This window comes from Crassostrea angulata, chromosome 2, assembly GCF_025612915.1.
Source record: "Crassostrea angulata isolate pt1a10 chromosome 2, ASM2561291v2, whole genome shotgun sequence".
In the NCBI taxonomy this organism is placed as follows: Eukaryota; Metazoa; Mollusca; class Bivalvia; order Ostreida; family Ostreidae; genus Magallana; species Magallana angulata.
The window spans coordinates 49,380,639-49,403,277 of NC_069112.1; the positions used below are offsets into that span (position 1 = coordinate 49,380,639).

Here is a 22,639-nt window from a genome sequence, read left to right on the forward strand (position 1 = left end):
CCAAAAAGTGGCTGAGCAAAAAAGTGGCCTCTCTGCCCCCCCCCCCCCCCCCGATGCTACGTGCCTGTGTATAATACATGTATATCTGTCTTTGACAACATTGGAATTAAATGATTACACCCGATGGAATTTTGAGTTCCAATACATTCATCCAGGATTTTTAACCCCAGTAGCAATTTTTCCTCCGAATGAAATTTCTTCAGGAAATATTTTTATCCAACAAGAAGTTAAATGACTGTAAGTTACTGAAATTTAATAAAAATCCTACAGAAATGACTTTTTTGACTGTTAAAGGTAAATACATTCCCTGGCCAGTGAGCCACAACGAGAACAAACGTAGTTATATTATACTTTCTTGGCAATGGTCTATCATATTACATGGAGGTCGTAAAAAAAAATCTTTAATATGGTTCATAACTGCTGTCTAAGAACCGCCTCATTGAAATAGCCCCCCCCCGGCCGAAAATTTTTATTAGCAATAAGTGAAGAACTTTTATTTTAAACGGACTCCAAGGTATTATTTTTTTAACCAATTTTAGTTCGTTAAACTTCAAGTTAGAAAATGAAAAAAGATATTCCCTTCCTCCCTACTGGCTCTAGAAACCCCTAGGCGGCAATTCCAAAACAAACATTTTTTAAGAGATGTTCTAAACTGGTTTAAAAAATGCTACTGTAGCGCTGTCTTAGAAGTTAGAACTGGCATCACTATCTGGCACAGTGCTATTTGCAGTGTTGAAAAGATTAGACAGTCAGGATACTTTTACTTACAATTAAACTCTTCGCTAACGAATGTATCTATGTGTAAATTGAAGAACTGATGCATAAAATGGGATCCCTGGCAAGCAAATTACATGCACATGTATTCGCATTCTACCATTAATCCCACATATACTAGTACCTTAAAAAATTGTCTTATTGCTCTTACAAAGGTCTGACACTTTTTGCCGATGTATCTCGCTGTGTAGTGTCTGGACACGAATTGCAATGAATATTTCATTCTCATAAGTGCACAGTTTGCAAATAAAAAGGAGGAATTTATCAAATATACGCTTTTATTTACAAAAAATATATACTGTATAAAATAACAAATCATATTGCATGTATATAAATAAATACAACATAATGAGAGATAATAAGCATGATGGACTTATGCATTTCATTCATGGATTTATAATTACACCAACTAGTTCATATTCGTGTAGTTATATGATGAATATGCAAATGATTTAATGAATATTCATGACATAAAAATGAATTTTTATGAATGTCAGAGTTTCTGGGACTGTAAAGAGGCGTGGCGTCACGTGATTAATGCTGCACTCATTGGATGAGAGAAAGCCCTAAATATTTTAAAAAGCGTTCCAGGAAAGGCATTTTAAAAACAGAGTTTTCTTCCGTCCGGGAAATGGCGGGCGTAACAGTGACCACCCGAGAATGTCGTCTGCCGTCTGGGGAGCTAAAATCAACATAAAAAGAAACTTTGTCAGATGGTTCGTTAAAAAGTTTTGCTTAAAACAAGTTTGAATTGATTATATGTAAAATAGAAATAATAGGTTATTACGAAATGTTGGTTGTCGGAAGAATTTTCCATAAACAGTTTATTGTAATAATATGTGCATATATATATATAATAACTTGGATATTCAAAGAAACTGAACATAAAAACTCGTGGAAATCTTAAACATTAGCAGTTCAGATGCAGAAGAATGTTTTAATTGTGAAATAATCGGCGTATTATCAAAGAGAACTTACGTTGTCCGTAGATGTATCAGCTTGTTGTCCGGGACTGGCATTGTGCCATTGAGGCGCCGCCATGTTTTTTTGTTGTCGAGGCTGATCTGTATGGGTAGGCCGGGGATCTCACTGTTGGTGTGTATCACACTGTTCTTGATCCTGTAAAAGTCATGTAGAATGATAAATTCACTCAGCATATGTTTTTTGTGGGGGTTTTTTTTTTTTGGGGGGGGGGGGGTGGCAGCTTGTACAAATTTATCTTTGAAGGATTTAAGTAGAAAACAAGTTAGTTAAGTAATAAATAAAATGTTGGTGACGCCAGACGGAATGGCCAGACATCATAAAATTCATTTATAGTTGTTACATGTAAATTATATTGAAAATAATTATATTTCTTACATTGGAAAAAATGAGTCTTAAATATGAAAAAATATCAATATAATGACTTACTCAGCGCCTGGCGGTGGGATGCGGTATTTGAAGTCCATGTTGTCCAGTTTCTGGAGCTCTTGGTACGCCAAAGTGTTGCCAAACTCCTCCCAGTCTCGGTCTCGTTCACGATCTCGCGAGATTTTGTCTTCAATGTCCTCCCAGTCAGCTTTATGCCACGCCCTTTCCGCTAGAGCCAGTATCCTTGGGGCTGCCATGTACTCTAACTGGTCAGGATGACGCATTGTCTCTGTCCATAGCTGACCCTGCATACCTGAACCCAAAAAATCAACATTTTTGATAACATTTTTCAATTATTTTCCCTAGACAATTACTCCAAACGACTCTAAATTATTCATAAGGGCCAAAGCAAAAGTGTACATGTATATCTGCATTCAGTTTTTGGCGATTAAAAATTCTACAGGAGCTAGTAGACGGAATTTTGATACTGTTACTACGACAATGAAATTACAACAAATCAATCAATCAAATATCAATCAATCAATATCAATCTTACCGATAATATTAGAAGGCTCCGTGAGCTCCACACATCCAAACTCGGGACACACGTCGGACCTGGTCAGCGGTATTCCTTTCCGGGACACCTGGGCGTTTTTCAGCAGGTGCTCGGGGGTGAATCCGAACACCTTCCGGGTGTTGGTAAATCTAGAGGCCCAGTAGTAGCCGCGTTCTTCCGGATCCGGTTCGTTGGGGTGGTCAAAGAACAGATCGGTGGCGTGTGAAATTACGACCTGTTGGAGAAAGAATATTAAAGCTAGAACTCAAATGTTACATACAAAAATGTCTCATTATCCTTAATTTGGACGTTTATTCGTCTCAAACTTGATTCACAGGTCTTGAAAAAACAATTGTCACTAATCAATTAGAACCTGGTTTCACCTACAACTGTAAAAAGTTTTATGTACGACGTTGTACCTTGTAGTCGTTGTTGGCCAAAATGTGGGCGTTGTCACCGTTCCCGTGCTCCCAAATGTTGTTCCAGGCATACGCAACAACGTCCCTATGAAAAAGTGTATTCCAATGGCATATGAAAACATCAATGTAAAATCTATACTGAGATTTGTTACCCAAAAATAGGAATTAATTAAAATATCAAAGAGTACAAACTTACCGGCTTCCGAGATTTTTTCCGTATCTGTATAAAGGTCTTTTTTCGTCCATCAGCGCATCCTCCCAGACGCCAAGGCTGACTTCCGGCGGAAGTTTTTGTGCCACGCTGTCAACAAAGTGAGACTTGAGATCGTCCTCAATATTGACTCCGAGAGCGTCCATCAGTTCCTGGCAGATTTTCGAGTTGTTCCAGACACTGGACGAGAACTCGTCACCTCCCGGCCCGCCAAAATGAATCAACTTGAGAGGTTGGATATCTTGATGCATGACGTACAGTGTCTGTGCCACCACCTCCAGAAAATCGAACGTCGTGTGTAAACAAGGCGACATGACGTTATTCTTGTACGTCTGACGCGACAAGTAATATGACGTATCGTCCATATCACTCAACAGGAAGCGCTTGGCCTCGGCCTCGTTTTCGCTTTTCATGAATCGTCTGTACCGGTTTTCCATGGCAACGATGGCGGCTCGGGAATGACCTGGGGTGTTTATTTCCGGAATGACTTGAATATGGCGATCAGCCGCGTAGCGTAGAATATCACGATAATCCTCCGCTGTGTAATATCCGGTTCCTGTATTAGGACGCAAAGGGGCGGATCCAATCTGAGGAAGAATGCATTCCTCTTCATGTATATCGAAGCATCTCTGAGAGCCAATCTACAAAGAAACAACAACGCCATCTTAGTGTGCGTTTATCTGCGTTTTGGTATATAAATACTTTGCATACTTCTTGTGAGATACATATCCCTAATCATTGCATTAAAAGTAACATATACATGAACTTTCATGATTATTTATTTCACAGAAGTATTGATATGATATTCAAATAAATCAAAACACAAAACGCTATATTATCGGTAAGTGAAACTCTTCAATTGATGGAGGTATAATTAAATGGTCAAGTTATTTATTGTCTAACAGACGCATGCATATGCATAAATGCGATTGGATAGATTTCCCTCATGAAAGCATGAAGGAGCAAGTAGGAATAAGACTTTGATTATTTGTCAAAACAAGAAAAGTTTGCCCCAGAACAGTTAGTGTGCAGTTAACCTAGGTTTCTGCTGATAAATATAATAAAGCAAAGTTAATTGAGAATTATAACGGAAGAGACATGTAATACATCATTTTTTCTCATTGAAATTGAAAGAATTAAAGAGAGAACTAGATTGTGTACATTTTAGTTCTTCTGTCAAGTTTCCTATGAATTAATGTAGGCCTATAGATACTAGTACGTAAAGGCATTCCTTTTACGTATTACGGTACTATAGTATCTATATATTAATCGGACAAAAACCTTGTCGGGTAAAAAAAAACCGAACAAATTGAAATTTCACGTTTTCTTGTAATTATTTGTCACGAATGGACTAACGTCACAATGACAAAAATGTCAACAGAAATGTTTTTTTTACAAGGTGTGTATCTTCGAAAGTGCGAAATGGTGTGTCGGTGTTCTGGTAATTAAAGGGATTGACAAAAAAACTTATATATCACCTTGTAATGATCGTTTTGCACGTGACTCTAATCCTGTCTTTTTTTTTTAATTCTATTTTTTTTTTTTTTTTTTTTTTTTTTGCTGCTTTTGTGTTTCTGCAGTGACATAAATAACAGAATTGGCATCTGATCGAAACCTCGCAGTCCCTATTGTCAAGTATTCCCAGTTTAAATCAGTATATCTTTCTACATGTAATAAAAAATAACAAGTATATCAAAAATATAAACAGCTAAACTCTATTACAAAAAAAATTCAAAATATTATATTTTTATGAGTTTATGTCTCAATATTAAAAGAGGAGTTTTAGGAGGCAATTGGCTACCTGTCGTCAGAGATTTCACCGATGTTTTATAATAGCTGGCCAATATATTTTTTATATATATATTAATATTATTTTTCATTTTTTTGTTTAAAAAATGTCTAAAACCTATGCACATTTTTCATAAAAACATTATACTTTTGGTTTAAGATAATTATATCCATTTTCTAATATGTAATTCTCAAAGTAAGGTTGGTCCAGCAACATTTTTTAACAACAAAACACGCTAATGGCGGAGTTGCCAATTTCTGTCATTCATGTCTCTGGTTTCTAATAGGTACACAGGTTTAACGTAACATTATCACACTTACATCGAGAATATGGGGTTTAACTTTAACTAAGCCGCCCACGTGTGTACACGTGTAAACTCATTTCGTGGGCCTTATTATTAAAAAAAACCCGACATATACATAATTAATAAAAAAAATATATTATTTAAAAAAAAGGTTGACACAAAAACATATATCACCTTTTTAACAATCATTTTGCACGTGACTCTAATCCTTGTTTTTTTGTTTTTTTTTATTTCAAATTTTTGGCTGAGGTGTTTCTGATAGGTACAAAGGTTTAACGTAACATTCTCACACTTACATCGAGAATACGGATTTTAATTTTAAATAAGCCGTCCACGTGTGTACACGTGTAAACTCATTTCGTGGGCCTTGTTATGCAAAAATACATAAAAAATTAATAATGAAAAATAGATTAGAAAAAAGGGTAATTCTAAATCACGAAATAGCAAGTAAAGGCAATTTTACTGGTGACGAAAAAAATCATTTCATTTAAATTGTAGACACCGGTGGTCAATAACACACAGCAGGCGACGGTGCTGATTGGCTGAGTGCTACAGTAACGAAATTAATCAAATGCGCGTGGCCTGTCATTGCGTGTCAGTCAGCGGGCTGTCCGTTTTGTCAACAACAGTACAACGAAGAAACCTGTCACAAACAGGGAAGACGAAATCGCGAGGGCACTTGTTTGCCATCTGCTAATTTCGACCATCCTCGCCTAATTCCGGGGCCAATTAAAAACCGACAAACACAATTAACGGAAGAATCAAATGAAGACATGAAAGCGCACAGATTCCGAACTACAAGTCACGACATTTGGGAGCTTGACAATTATTTTACGAAAAGTTCCATTATAATAATCTTTATATGCGCTTGCATGTAACATCGATTTGAACGAATAAGGCGATAAATGATAAATGTACAGAGATAAGCAAGTGTCTGCGGCGGAAAAAAAATAACGATCGGATTTTTCCGGATAACGTTAATTGGAATAGATGACGATTGAAAAATAACAATTTGTTTGCTTAATTAACATCTATTTATCAAAACAAAAATCTAGGTCAATATGGATCATATACCATTATTTTGATTTAATTCAATTGCGATTCTGAAATGCTGTAATATCATCCTCGTTTGAATGAAACAGTTTTCAAAAACTATTATATCATTATTTAGAAATTAATGTAGTTTGACAGAAGTTTGACCGCTTTTCCACAAAAACAAAAATACATAATGTAAGGACAATTCATCACCAGTGTGTGAAATTAAGCAAAGGGCTAGTGGTAGAATATATTTTTATATAAGTACTGTCGGACACATTACGTTTTCTGAAACCCCAAAAAATGAAAATTTGCTATAAAAAATTACTGATGTCGAAAGGATCGACGAGAAGCTTTAAAACTTATCTTTCAAAATACATGCAGTCAAATAGCACGCACCTTTGACTAATGATGTCTAATCATATTGAATTATTGATACTTTTCTTTCCGATTTTTGTTTATTTATCTTTGTATCTTTTCACACTGACAAAAGTTTGATAATACCTATAAACTGACCTTTATTTATTTCACAACGATTGACAAACAAGTTCTACAGCGTATATTTATATCTCTCGTTGGCACGGATGTTAGCGCGATGGAGTCATTGATGTGCCCCGAGAAAACCCACGTGTCCAAGGGGGCGACCACCACACCCTGGCACATACAATCATGCACTGATCGAACTCGGCTTGCAGCGATGAGAAGCGACTGCATGCACTGATCGAACTCGGCTTGCAGCGATGAGAAGCGACTGCATTGTCCACTACGCTACTTGGAAACCCCAAAATAATACTTATATTTTGTGCACAGCGATTCTTGTATGAAAGTTTTAAACACCACTTCTTTATTTTCTCTCTTCGTAAGAAAAAAATTAAGCGAATTCCACTACTCCTAAACACGAGCGAAAAAATCAACTTTCTACCTATATGTACTTTTAATGAAAAAATCATGTATATTTTCAAATATTTAGTGTCTGTGAATATACTTTAATTATATTAGCGTTAACACCCTCTCTCTCTCTCTCTCTCTCTCTCTCTCTCTCTCTCTCTCTCTCTCTCTCTCTCTCTCTCTCTCTCTCTCTCCTTTTATTTACCTGAGTGAGTTCAGGTAATTGCGGGACTTCGATCCTCCAGCCCTCGTCATCTGTCAGATGTAGATGGAGCTTGTTCAGTTTGTACTTCGACATCAGATCTAACAGCTTCATCACCTAGAATAAAAAAAAATTATACACTTACTGATCTGTGCCTTTGAAAAATAAATGGTTTCTGCATTTCGCAATCACTTTTCTCACCCCCCTTCCTCCAATCCGAGCATTTGGGGAGGCGGGAGGGGTGATGGTAGCTGGGGGCAAGGAAAAAAATAAAATACATCGATACAAATTAATAAAATTGCAAATATATTTTCTAAAACAAATTGTTGCCGACGCGATTCAAGAATTACATTTTGATACAATCGGTCCATATGATTATATATTATGACAAATTAAATTATCGGTCATAACATTGATATACATTCTTAGGTCAGCAGGATTAAAAAAAAAACCGTAAAAAATCTTTGTTCATTTTAAAACGTTTAAATCATCTGTTCTATAAAAAATTAACGTGAAAGAAATTCTTCATCAAGTTCTTCCTATTGGCGACACAATTGGAACATCGTTCGAGCCTTTTCCCTCAAGTTGTGATAAAACGGCTCGACGGAAAAGGCCGAGCGATGTTCGGAAAAGGCCGAGCGAAGTTCCTATTGACTTTACGGAAAAGACCGAGCGAAGTTCCGATTGATAGAATGATGACAATGCTGAATGGAAAAGCTATATATTTGTGCGTGGCACTGTTAGCTTGGTTGTATTGATCTTTGGAAATGATTTCGTGCATAACGAATGACAACTCTTGTTGGGTAATAAATCTACTTGAGAGAAGAGTAAATCTTTCCAATTCAGAGATAATGGAGGCTTGGTTGTCAACAAATTATCCCGGGGGGAAATTTTTTGAAAATGGTATTTTCGGACGGTATTATTACTTAAAGCTGCTTGGTCCGATTTTTTCGTAATTACAGTATCAAAATTTTGTTCATACAAATCATTTATCTTAAAAAGTTATGGACTTTCTCCTATTTACACCAGCAGAATCAATCTCCTTTCAAAGTTAGAAATATTCAAAGTAAATAAAAATAATTTCTCTTTGGGCAAACGAAAAAACAAACCAAAATGCATCACGGGAATGTTTAGAGAAGGAAACCGCATGGTTTCGTCCCCTGAATGATTGGGGTTATTCAACCCGCATGCTATGCGTCGATTGTAAAGAAAGCAGACTTTAGAAATATTGGCAAACAAACGTACACATGTTTATTTGTAATTTGTCTGATCATTTCGACCTTTATTTAAAGCGATGTCAGTTCGTAATACAACCATACCCGTCTCGTCGTCAGGGGTGAAATTTAACATGAGGCGAAATAACGCGGTACCTTTTAATGTCGTTTGTTTCGTTAGCAGATTTTGTACGTATTTTTCTTCATTGAAATTTGGCTTAATTGACTGGGAAAACTACTGCAATGTCTATTATTATACATATACTAAGCATAGCCATCGTTTAAAAGCGTGCATTAAATTTGATATAAAATCGGACCAAGCAGCTTTAATGAAGAAAATTTCAAACTTTAAAACATTCAAATTTGAATAGTTTTCTATAACTATTCCTATTATACAGGTATTTCCTATTGAAGGAGATTAATTAATCTAAAAAAAGCAACGACGACCGAGCCCCAACGGTTAATATAAAAAATTGAGATACACAAAAGCAAAACAAACAACTAAAAACAAAATCAAACAAACATTTAGTTTAACTCCCTTTTCCTGCAAAAAAAAAAAAAAAGAAAAAAAGAAAAAGAAAAAAAAAGAAAGCAGTGTCTATCTCTTTCTTACTTCCTCTTTGGAATGAAAGTTCCGGGCGACGTCCAAGTGCATGCCTCGATATGGGAACCGTGGTTCATCAAATATTGTCACTTCCGGTAAAATAAATGCATTGCCGTCTCTATCCGCCAAAGCCTTCAGAGTTTGGACAGCGTAAAACATCCCCGGGTCATCACGGGCCCTGAGTATTATCTTATTGGAACTTGGATCCACCTCTATTGAATAGCCTTCATTATTGCGAATTTCCTCTGTTTTCTCCAGCAGTACTATATTTCTGCCTCCACGCCAATTGCCGATTGTTTGAAGGTTGAAATGATCTGTACAAAGACATGACAATGTTTTTCCATAGTTCTTTCGTCTTGTAAGTTTACTAAATATGATTTCTACACTTTTGAGAGAAATTATTTTAAATATTCAGAATTGACAAATTGGAAACAATGCAAATTTCATATTCATTGCGCATTAAGGATGCATTTTACGAAATCGACAAAGTATTTTTTATTTAAAATTCAAAATAAACTTGGAAATCCCACGACATGCATAAAAGAAATATACACTACAATTTAGTGCAAATCTTAGAAAGAATACTATTTGGACAAAATGGTTACAGTTGTTCTCAAATGTATAAAAATTAGGGATATGAGAGTTCTTTTTGTGTTCTTGTGAAGTAGAAGTTTGGGGGTAATGTTATGAAACCGAGATTAATTATAAAACAAACCTGTTAAGTCTTTACTTGCTACTGGGAATCCTCCGTTCCTCAAGATAAACCATCTGTTGTTTGGTCCTCCGACCCTGACCTGTCTGTACGGGTTCATCTTCAAATTCTTCGGTGACGGGATAACAGGCTTAACAGCGCGCCCTCTGTCGGCGATATCTTTGAATATGCCAAACCGTGTAGGGGGCGAATAGGGATTGTACTGGTCATCCGGGTATCTCTTCCACTTGTTTGACGTGTCAAACTTGCTGACGTAACTAAGGTCCTCGGACACGGTGTTGTCAATGACGACCGGATCCATTCCTTCTGCCGCCACAAACCAGTTCGGCATGGAGTCAGTTCTGGACACTTGCCAACTTTTGCCAGTGATGAGACAAGACAGTGACTGACCCGGTGGAATCTTGAAATCCGGCTGTTCAGGGTCTAACCTAAAATTATTTGATCGAACGTTTGAATCAATATACATGTACATGTGTATGTCCCTTTTTTGTTTTGCATCATTTTCATAACTTTAACTTTTAAGCATACTTTTGAAATTGGTTAGATGATAAAATCGTGTTTAAAATGTATAAGACTCTGACTTAAAGATACCATGAATCAAGAATGAACACTTTCAGAAAAGTTGATCTTGCCTGTATAAACTTCCGCTCACGTGGTGGAGCCACAGACTGCAGTCATGGAGTTTGTATCCGTTTGGGTAGGGGCTCTGTATAGGCTGTAGCAGACGGATGTTGTACATGTAAATACTGTAATTCCCATAAGTCAATGTCTCATTTCCGGTGTTGTGGAAAGTTATCCGGAAGAGGAAGCTATTTTCCTCATCTACGAGGTTATCCTCGAGTTCATAGGTCACGCGCAGGCTTTTAGCGATATTTTCGACGTCTGCTTGGTTTGGAATTGGATTTACACCGCCTAAAAGTATTTGAACAATAACATGATATCAAATTTTAGAACGTTCTAGGAATCAAGAAACGTGTAATACGACACTACTTACGAGGATCGAATTCTGTTTCCCTACTAAGTCTCTTCCCATCTGCTGATCTGTAAAATTGCAAATTAATAAAATATATATAAAATTTTATTTAAAATCATATATCTGTAAAATTGTAAAATGTTAACGGGTGACGCATGCCGCACGACGACAGGCGAAGACCAATTGCAATAAGTCACACGAGTGACTCAGATGACCTAACATTAGGAATACTAGTAAACTTAATACATACTCCGTTGAAACTAAAAATTTAAAGTATTTCTTAAGGTATCTTTTAACAGGCACGAAGCATCGTTTTCAAAAATAGGAGGCCAGACTTACAAGCACCAAAAAAAAAATCCCAAAGAACAAAATATATATATTAAAGAACGAAATTACGAAAAAAAAAACTATTATGTGCATAAAGGAATAACATTAAGCCTGAATAACACAATATCTCTAATATGGGATACAAACTGAAAAATTATTTTCTTTAAGACTTCAAACCGTCATAAATCGGAAATAATACTAGCATAATATCGTTTTCGCCATTTACCATTTTTGGCCAGTGCAATAATACGTCACAATGATAAACACGCTTAACAATGCGATGACGTAAATGGATACTTTGTGCGATAATTCGTCTCAGGAAAGTAATGTTATTGAATGACAAACAAAAAAGGCTGTATAATTGAGAAAGCGTATAGGGGCTCCAACCTTGTCCTTAGGAGGATGGGGTTATAGCTGGCGATCGGCCATGTATCCGGCACCAGGCGCCATGTTTTCCCCTGGTTCACGCTGTATTCCATCCTCTCGGTCATGTGATCGGTGTTGGCTTTGATTCTTCCAACCTTTGGCCTGAAGTTAAAACAAAAATTAAATGCATACAGTATAGTCTCTCTTCTCTGAATCATTGACGATAATATAACGGAAATCCAGCCAATCCAACTTATTTTGCAATTCATGTATATTCAACTTAAAGCGCTAAACGGCTATCTCATTATACATGTATAAACCAGAGTTTCTAATTAGGCGGAATTTGGCAGGATAATCTTTTCCTGCCCTCTTAATTACTTACACAGCTCTGACAAGGATTCTGCTGTTATAAGATTTCATTAACCAGTCTTTCGGAACTGTTTTCCATTTTTCTCCGGAATTCGTACTGTACTCCACCACCTGATCCGGAAACTCTGTGTTTGTGTACATCCTTTTTATTCCGTCAGACCTTAAATGTAAATCATAATTGCACATTCTAACATAATTCATTTTTTCGCTTTGTATCAGTAGATTGAAATAAACATGCGAATGACTCCATCTACAATTCTACTACAGTTTAAAACTATTTCGTGATCTGATAGTTTTGTAAGTATCATTAAAAAATCGTTCAAAAATACAAATATATTTGATATATTTGGTATTTCAGTTTATCATTCCAAATTTCTCAACCGTTGTCAAACAATTATATTACTAATATCTCGCTTACTTGGCTCCTGCCGGGGAAATTCGGTATTTGACCCCGAGGTCATCTAGCCGCCGGAGCTCCTTGGAGCCTACGATTCGCGCAAATCGCTGCCAGTCGTCGTTCATCGCCTCCTTCCGCTTATCATCATCCTCGATGTCCTCCCACGCTCCCTTGTGCCACGCCCTTTCCGCTAGACCGAGGATTCTGGGAAACAACATGTAGTCCATCATGTCCCTGGATCTGATCAGTTCTCCGTACAAGCTTCCTTCTACACCTAGAGGTTCCAATGAAAAACTCTAATTTACCAGGACACAGGTATCTGACATCAATTTTTTCCTTTTTTTTTTAAACTAACATTGCTAAAGTATTTTACATGATGTATCATCAATGTACGAGGTATGATAGGAATGTCTTTTAATTGATGTCATATTATGAAAAAGAAAGCATAGTCAAGCTAAATCTATCTTATTTCACAAAGTGCTTTAGCATCGCGTTAACTCTATCATGCTATCCTTCAAAAACTTTATCTTCGACCATCTTTTTCAATTGCCACCATGCCTTTCACCCACCTTTTTTTTTTTTTATTAACGAATGCTTGAACTTCATTTTTTCTTCATAGAAATTGTTCTTCCTACCTTTGATGTTTTCGGGTCTCAACAGCCGGGGACACCTCTCCCTGTTTCTTCCACAGAATTCTAACTGGCTGATCGGGTCACCGGTCTTCTTCACTTGGATGGCGCGGTAGATGTTCTCCGGTTCGAATGAGAAGACCTTCCTGGTGTCTGTGAAGCGAGTGGCCCAGTACAACCCGTTCTCCTCGGGGTTGGGCTCGTACGGGTGGTCAAAGTACAGGTGAGACACGGGACCAAGTACTACCTAAAACAGGTGAACCACTGAGAGGTTTAACCAACACGTCTGACTCATTGTAAACTTCTTTGAATTTTTTCCCCCAATTTTTGCATATCACCAACATGTACTGGTATTTTCAACGGACAGAGAAAGAGAGAGCATGTGAAAAAGAAGATATAGCTAGAAAAAGTAAGATAATAATAGAAAGAGAGAAAAAAAATCATAAAATACTTTATAGAAATCTTTATGCATATGTACCTTGTACCCAGCATTCGCAAGCTTGTAGCCATTAGCGAAGTCTGCTGTATGGTGGTTGTTCCAGTAATGAGCAGTGACTTCCGGTGTTCTAAAGAGTCGGGGATCTTGTGGAACTCCATTGGCATTCATAAATCCATCAGCAAAACCTTAAGGAAAAATTCCCCGTTACGACATTTCATAAATTTAAGTTAATATCTGCAGACCCAATCTTTATGGTCTCGACGACAAATTGGAACAAACGGCTTGTAAGTTTCTTTTTGTCCACATTACCAATACCTAAAACATCAAAAACTTTAAAATACATACCTAAAACATTAGCTCCAGTGTTTTCTATCAATCTCGATACTCTGCTGTCAAACATGTTCTGTATCGCCTGAGAGCTGTGCATGTTTATCTTCTGACAGTCCTCAGACAGTACCCACCGATCCATGCTGTAGTGGTCGTCCCCGCCGGTGTGGAAGCTTTGGAGGGGGACGCCAGCACGCTGATGGTACGCGGCAATTCGGGTCAGAATCGTCTCAAGGAGCTCATACGTCACGGGTGAACACGGATTCAGCATGTTGTCTTCAAACATCTGTACCGATAAATGGGCTTTATCTGGAGGTGACCAAAGGGTTTTGTTAGTGTCTTTAAAGCGGGATTCGATGGCTCTCTTCAATGCGTACGCATGTCCCGGGAAGTTAATTTCCGGTATGACCTCCACATTCCTGTCTTTGGCGTGTTGAAGGATTTCGATGTAATCGGCTGCCGTGTAGTATTCTTGGGCGGTGTTGATAGGGTTTCCGATTTGCGGCAACAAGCACTCTTCCTCGTCCAGATCGTGACATCGTCTGGCTCCAACCTAAAGGAGAATATTTAAAGGAAAACTTTAAGAATAATGTTCAGAAAATGTGCTTAAAAAATTTGCTCTCTTTTCATCTTTAAAAGATCATTCTATCCGCGTGGTTATCCAAAAGTACTCTACCTGCACCAGTTCCGGATAGGAGGGAATCTCTATTCTCCATCCCTCGTCATTGGACAACATTAAGATCAGTTTGTTCAGCTTATACATAGAGATCAAGTCAATCAGACGCTTGACTTCCTCTTTGGTCCGGAAGTGACGTACCACATCTAGACGTAATCCACGATACTCGTATCGCGGTTCATCCTCCAAGTAGAAAGGAAAGAGGGCTTTAGACCGTGTCTCTCTGAACCTATCGAGTAGACTAACCAGAGTCTGCACACCGTAAAAGAGTCCAGCCTGGGAGTTAGCGTTAATGATTATACTGGGAGCGTTAATGTTGGATTCTATCGAGTACCATTCGGGTCCCTTGTTGTTATCAATGAGACGAAGGGAAATCGAACGGCCGTTTATCAGATCTTTCAATGGAAGGTTTAGCTCGCCTGTAATGAATTAACATTAAACATTGGATATCATTCTAGCATGAATTCTTGTGTTAAATGAGCGACGTAATTAATACAGTATTAACACAACTTACTGGATAATAGCTTTGAAGCTTTACGCGTTCCTTTAGTTGATCCTATAGTCCAAGTATCGTCAACAGTAAATTCTCCGAATGATCTCGACTCGAAAAAAAGTCTTGGCGTTGGAATCACAGATGGACCGTTGGTGAATCTATGTGGAGTGTAGAATCGTTCATACCTATCCTGTGACATAAAGGGGTTATACCGGTCGTACTTGTATCTCTTCCACTGCTTGGCAGACGATATTTCACCAGCAAAGTAACTACTGTTTGTGGATGCTATTAAACGCGGTTCCAACATTGGCGCTTTTAAATACCAGTTTGGAAGGAAATCTGACTTTGACACTGCCCAGAATTTAGCTTCGTGTTCAATGGTACGCGTGTCGTTAGGTAGAATATCTTTGAATCCCTCTACCGGAGACAAGGAGAATAAACTTCCGGTCACGTGTTTATAACTGACCTTGTAATCGTCATCAACATAGGCCTTTTCCGCAGGAAGATGTTCTGGCTCCACCATGAAGAAACTATGAAAGAAAAGTTGCCACGATTTCCCACGCATGACACGCGTCCCATTGTTATGGAGACGTATTTGGATTATGTGGGTATTACCATCGTCTTTGAGATTGTCAATACTGTTCACTTGAATCATTAAGTTTTCGGCCATGTAATCCAGTTCTTCTTGACTAATTGGACAGTCTATAAAAACCAGGAGGGTCAAAAAAATTGTTTAAGATTATGTATCGGATAGTTATTTATGAGCAGGTAAGTACAAAAATGTTTGTGTAAATGTTATATACAGTAGTTCAATTAAAGCAATTTCTCATTTTTTTGAGAATTATGTATTCATTTAGCATGTTGTAAATCATCTAAGTCTAGTGTAAAATTGATAAAAAAGTTTTTCTGATTTTTTCTGATCTTGTGTTTTAATTTAATCTCGGGGTTTCTTTTTCTACTTAGCATATATTGTTTTGTCTTTTGATTTGGATAACCTCATTAACTCATTTGATGTATAGTTACATTAACTTTGATATACTATATGTATAATATATCACCGAACACAAAAAAATTGATAAAGAAATTTCTTTGATGTGTGAAAAGTTAGGAAAAAATATTCTCAATTTAGATTATTTTTGATTGCTGCGAATTTTTTCATTGATGATTGCTTAATATAATTTGTTGTAATATGTTTCCTGCAAAGCTTGATAAATATTCATTTTGATCTTTGAATGTTCATGCATAAAACTGACTTCAACCAAACAAGCTTTAAAGACATAATTATTATAAGCTAATTGATGTCACCAGTCATTTTTATGATTGTTATCATCTTGACAACAGGAATTTGTCAGATTTGCAATGAATGATTGCGTAATATACGTTGTTGGTTTTTTTTGTTGTTTTTTTTTTTTTATAAAAAAGGTAATTACCTTGTAATATTTTGCGAACGTCTATTTCGAAATCATTTTCTTTTACAAGTATGCAACATGTTAAAATTCACAGCGGAGGAACCAAATGATTTTATTTTAAATATAATAACATTTTTAATATATATTTTTGTATCATGTCACCCGTACATGTACATATACTGTATATTTCTATTAAATCAAAAAAAAAATGGACGTGAAAGGGAAGTTGTTTCTCTGTAATACTCAATACAAATTATTTATCGCGTATCGTTGAGGAGCAATTTATTAAGTATATTTGTATTTTAATCATGTTGTGTATATTTATCAGACTATATATGAACTTGAATTGAACAAGAAAAGAAAGTTGATCTGGAATTTTTTTTTTTTTTTACATGGGTAATATCATGTTCATTTTATATATTATCGTTTATATATTGATTTGCATTTCTTTTTGATCAATGACGTCCGCTGTACACAAAAAGATATAGTTACCTCAGGATCATTATGCAGCCATTGAAATTGAAAACGTTAAAGACAAAGGAAACTCATAAAAAATGTCCCCTTGTCAAAAACATGACAAAGGTGGGTTGAAAAAATAAATTGCAGTAAAACAAATGCTGCATAAAATTCCCTTCTGAGATCAGTTCAGCAAAGTCTCCATTGATTTGACGAAGAAACTGGTCTATTTTTATACGTCAAAGAAAGTAGATCCAAATAAAATATTTCCTAGACTTAAAATACCCCCTGAGTATATTTGTTATAACTCCTGTCAGTCACTACAACACGCTAGTCACTTCTTAACAAGTATCCTATTGGCCGAGATAGGGATTAATTGATTCCACAAACAGTTTTATGAGGAATTTTTAATACACTGAAGGCATGCGTTTCAACCAAATAAAGGCAGACGATAAGGCTGCTGTGACACTAAGGTCAAGGGTCAACAAGGCGTGGGTCTCTGTAACGTTTGATTCATTTATTGTCACCATAAGACATTAAAAAACACAGCTGAATTGAATAATACGCATAACGTATGCGATAGTTCCTTGTTTTGAAGTATTTCGTGATGCAAGGTGTTATTCTTCTGACGACTGTTTGTAATTTATATCATACATGCTTCAAAAAGCAATGTCAAATCATATACATGTACTTGAATTCAGTCCAAAAAATGGTTACAGAATTTAAAATAGTTTTAGTTCTATTTCTCCTTTGAACTGACAATTCCTGACGTTATTTTTATGTTATTGTAGTCTCTAGAATAAACTAGGGTCCTAGGATTAAGGTTGAAAAATAAACTTTATGCGTCACCTACCTTCAGAAAACAGTGGACTGTTCCAGTCACAAGACGTGCCATTTCTACAAAGATAAATATCCATATCAAAAACAGCATATCTACAAAGGTAAATATCCACATCGAAAACTACATTTCTACAAAGGTAAATATCCATATCAAAAACGAGATATTTCTATACATATATTATATCCCTTGAAATCAAATGTAGCAGACATTTGTTTCAAAAGTTTCTGAGTTACTTCTCAAACACAAATTTGCTGATTTTAAACAAAAGGATATACATTGTATCATTGTTGAGGGTCACTTATGGAAAAATATCAATATTTTTCTAAAAAAAAAAAAAAAAGCATTATCTTTAAGTTGTAAGAGAGAAAAGTTACGTAACATTGTTTGTTCCTTATTTAGAAAAAATGCATAATTCTTCCATTCGGTTTTTTAAAACGAATCATAACAGTTTTAAAAAATAAACATATGTAGCATCATAAAATAAGATAGATACTATGGATTTCTTTAAAAAAAAAAACGAATAATTTTTCTGATAATCTAATATTTCTTTATTTTACATTTCTAAAGCGGGTACCTCTTATTTTTTCTTTAATGCCGAACAAATTCTATTACATATCATAACTTCATTAAAGTACAAGGGTGACGTTTATCTCATCAAACAACCGAACAATCTTATTGATGATAAACATTTGAAAAAATCCAAATATTGTTTCTATTTGATAAAAATTATAAATTTTAAACGAGTGTGCAAATAATATAGGCTATCATGATAACCTGAGTTGGCCACTTTCAATCAACTTTCTGTTATTAGCCTGATTTTGGGTATCTCAAGTACCAGAGTAGTATTATATAATAAAAGATTTCCTTTCGAATGAAAGGTTTTTTTTTTTAAATTCAGCATTAAAAGGTAATACATTATCATTGATTTAAAATTCTATAAAAATTATAAATAGTAAAAACCCAGCTCAACAACAAAGAACATAATTATACACACCTAGTTATAATATGATTGATAGATACATTAAGGAGATAAATAAAACTCAGACCCGCCGGTCTGACAGGCGCGTGGTCGAAATAAATGGAGACATCATCACTCTGTTGTAGCATTAAACCTTTATAGGTTTTGGTGATTAACCCTGACTCGTGAACACTTGACTTTAATGAGTTTTGAAGGTTTCCAATATTTCTCCAACTGGATATATGTATGTGGTTGTTTCATGCCTTGAATAGATATGTAATCAAGTCGAAGGAGTTTTAGAAAACCAAAAGAGTGAATAAATCAAATGTTTCTCTTTAAACATTATTACTTTTTGATTTGATATGCACTATGGTATCTATTTCTATATATAAAAAACACCTTGAGGTTGTATTTTATTACGAGTCTATGTTGCATTTAATGATAATGAACGCATCATATGGTTTGTTATTACACAGTCAAATAGTACAGTAAGATACTTCTTTTGACAAAGTTGTATTTAAAAATACTTTATACAGGGGAAAATTCGCCTTCGTTGTCAGCAAACAAATTCAAGACTAGGTAAATTCCAATGTAATAATCTCTATTGAAAACACCTGTGTCTTGGTGAATTCAGGATGGGGCGAAACTGTTTGCAATTGGAGAATGGCGAAAACACAGGGCGAGAAAAAAACCCCGTAAACAATAGCTATAACTAAACACTATATTGTTGATTTTTTTTTTTTTTTACAATAAATTGACAAACGTTAACGTTTGTCAACTCCTTGCCAATCAACCTTTTGAATTCAATATTATTTCATCTAATATCTAAGTAAGATTTGATTCACATATCGGATTGATTCCGGTAAAAGATTATATTAAAGTGACCAACTGAAATAAAATGAATCTAGAAGCTTATTTCAACAATTCGTTTTTCAGATAGAAAATTTATTCTACGAAATGTACTATATCATAAATCAGGCAATGCTTTATGAGTAACAAGATATGACATTTAAGAATAACTACGCATGTATACAAGGCATTGTAGTAACGTATTAATAAATAATTTGAGTGACAACTCATCAATCACTTTAAATAGGTCACCTTCCCTCCCTATATTGTATGTATTTCTTATTCCATTCTTAATAATTTTAATGCGGTTTGCAAAGTATTGAAGACTCAATGCTATGTGAATCTGATATACAATTTATATAGTACATTTATTGACTCACAATATTAATAACAAATTTCTGTTCCTTTTTATACCATCTTGATTAGTTTTAAACGACGAAGTATCACCGAAAAACAACCCATCATTTGTTTTATGAATAATAATATACTTAATATTTATATTTAAAAAAGTTAATAAATACAATGCATATGTTTATCATTAATGACTCTTAATAGTCATTAATAATGATAAGTCTCTTATTTCTTCATGAAAAAGTCTTTCATTAACCCTGTCTGTAATGTCAATGGATATCATAACTTAGTTATTCAAATATTGTCAAGGTGTAGTTTTAAATAAAACTCAGTATTTTTTACTAACAAGGAATGAAGACGATATCACAAAAAAGAATTTTCCAAAATGAGCCAAAAATAAAAAAATAATGACTGTCGCTTTTGTTGGTTATTATCATAAGTGCATGCTAATTCTGTCCTTTTAGTGCTTATTGCTCTGAAGTATTGTTCTTGCATCACGTTATAACATTAGTCTTTTAAAATCCTTTTGAAATCCAATAATGAAGTCTGTCAATGTTAATATATATATACAATACTATTTTCAGAGGCATCGAGTTTGTGCAACAGTGTTAAATTTGATTTATGCAAGTTAAAAATATAAAGCGATGTTTGTTCTTAATCATTGTCAAATAGTTTTTCAATATGCACCAACATTTAAATAAAAATACATGTATCTTATCAAAAGTAAGAGGTCTATCAATTTTTTTTTCTTGAATTTTACCTCACTTATTGTACACGTATCTAATAACAAAAGGCAATAAAAAAATCAGCATCAGTTTGTAAATATAATTAACAGTTAAAAAAACCTTTAGATATTTAATTTCAATCACATAAACACATAACATATTCTATAATAAGATAAGTCAATGGTTCTATATAAGGACCCTTACCTGGATTGTGAGAGTGAGTACTTAGCAAAAGACAGAACCAACACAAGAACACTGATCGTACTCCGCCACATGCTGACACAGAACTACCTCCCTCAGCCCCAGGGACCCATATTTAGATCCCTGCCCTCATTACCATGATGAACCGCGGTCCATCGATACCATATGTCAATCTGTTTTGCAAACACGATTTGTAAAAAAATTGACCAATGGCACGGTGCGATTTTGTCACGTGACTTAACCAAAGAGCTGGTTAGTTTTCATTCATGATTTATTAATAATTAATTATTAATTTGGTTTTCGTCGTATCAGAAAGACCTGTGCCTGATGTGTTACCTATGGAGGCAGCAGACTTGATATGACATTAACATTCAAATTAAACAGACTGTTGATTTACGAGAGCAACTGCAGCCATGTGGTTGTTTTCTCTTGGTCCTTCGACTCTGCTCTGTGATTCGTATGTTAATCAACCAGGAAATACACATTTAGTTATTGTTTATCTTACTCTGGCTTCCTATACCATTCCAAAGAATTTCCCTTTTATGGCGTTACAAATGAAAGTAAGGTGTATATGTTTATAAATAACATTCCAATGCACAATAACAAATAAAGTACATGTAAACTAAAAATAACATTTTGCAAACAGTGACTCTGTAATATTCTTATTTTTTCTATAACTTTTTGAAAAGCAACACCACGTTCTCAAATTATGATAATTAAGAAATGTTCAAACCCACGTGTTCTCTCTTAAAAATCAGAGTGACTCATATTTAAAATTTGTTACGGCAAGTTTGTTTAAAAATGACGAAAACGTTTACGAAATATTTTTGAAGTCTTGAAACGTTTCTTTATTATAATAATAAAGATAAAAATTAATATTGCCAAAATGACAATTGATTGTTAAGTAAGAGGTGTCATATAACTGAATTATTGTTTTATAAATTAACTGTTACATCTAAAATTTGAAAATCTAAACTTAACAGTAATTGCATGTTACTAGCGTATGCATCACAATTGTGTCATCAACAACAATTTAACAATTTATCAATGACAAAATGTCTACGTAGAAAGACGAATGATGCAGTTCCAAACGCAAACCTTGTAGAGCCTGTACAAGACAACCAATAGGATCTGCAGGGGAAAAAACTCCTTAATTACAACAAAATTTTGAGTTGCTTCAAAATAACTTTGCACTCCGGTGTTCTCTCTGATGAAGCCAATGATGTCCAGTCCTGTGGTATTATTGTGGCTCTCCGTGGTTGTCCCTAACACCACGTTGACAAATGGATGGTGACAACACAGAGCGAGAAACAAGCTTTGTCGGATTTTGTTTGGTGAATTTTTGGTGTAGATCACTTACTATCATGTCTGGGGATTTTTTATCATTTCATCCTTAATTAGCCTACTCTGCACTTAAAAAAAAAGAAGTAAAATAGTAAAATTGTTTCCGTCATTTAGTTTTTAGGTAAAATATAAGTATGTAACATCGTAGAAAAATGTGTTTTTAAAATAACAATTATGAGATAAATAATGGCTTATTCTTAAGATCCACATTTCACAATTACCGGTAGTCGGTACTGTCAAGTTCTACTTGTAAGACCAAGTATCAGAGTTGCGGAGTGGACAATGCACTCGCTTGTCACCGCTGCGATCCCAGTTCGAACGCCGTGATCGACAGTGGTTGTATGTGAAAGGCTTTGGTGGTCGCCCGCTTGGACACGTGATTTTTCTTCGGGCACTCCGGATTCTTTCCACATCAATGACCCACTGGCGCTAACAACCGTGTCAACAAAAA

At 35.4% G+C, this 22,639-nt stretch overlaps 1 protein-coding gene across 1 annotated transcript; it reads right to left on the reverse strand.

Moving 5' to 3' along the window:
* Positions 1-1,020: 1,020 nt before the first annotated feature.
* On the reverse strand, positions 1,021-20,928 carry LOC128170475 (uncharacterized). The gene is made up of 21 exons (XM_052836244.1): positions 20,848-20,928; positions 17,773-17,816; positions 15,076-15,756; positions 14,562-14,980; positions 13,904-14,438; positions 13,598-13,743; positions 13,126-13,366; positions 12,512-12,764; positions 12,107-12,253; positions 11,746-11,886; positions 11,053-11,099; positions 10,691-10,970; positions 10,062-10,486; positions 9,356-9,660; positions 7,532-7,645; positions 3,296-3,951; positions 3,100-3,184; positions 2,681-2,915; positions 2,185-2,437; positions 1,753-1,893; positions 1,021-1,456 (listed from the first exon to the last, which is right to left on the reverse strand). The coding sequence occupies exons 1-21, from the start codon at positions 20,916-20,918 to the stop codon at positions 1,321-1,323; spliced, it is 5,355 nt and encodes a 1,784-aa protein (XP_052692204.1). The 5' UTR covers positions 20,919-20,928; the 3' UTR covers positions 1,021-1,320.
* Between the last annotated feature and the right edge of the window lie 1,711 nt (positions 20,929-22,639).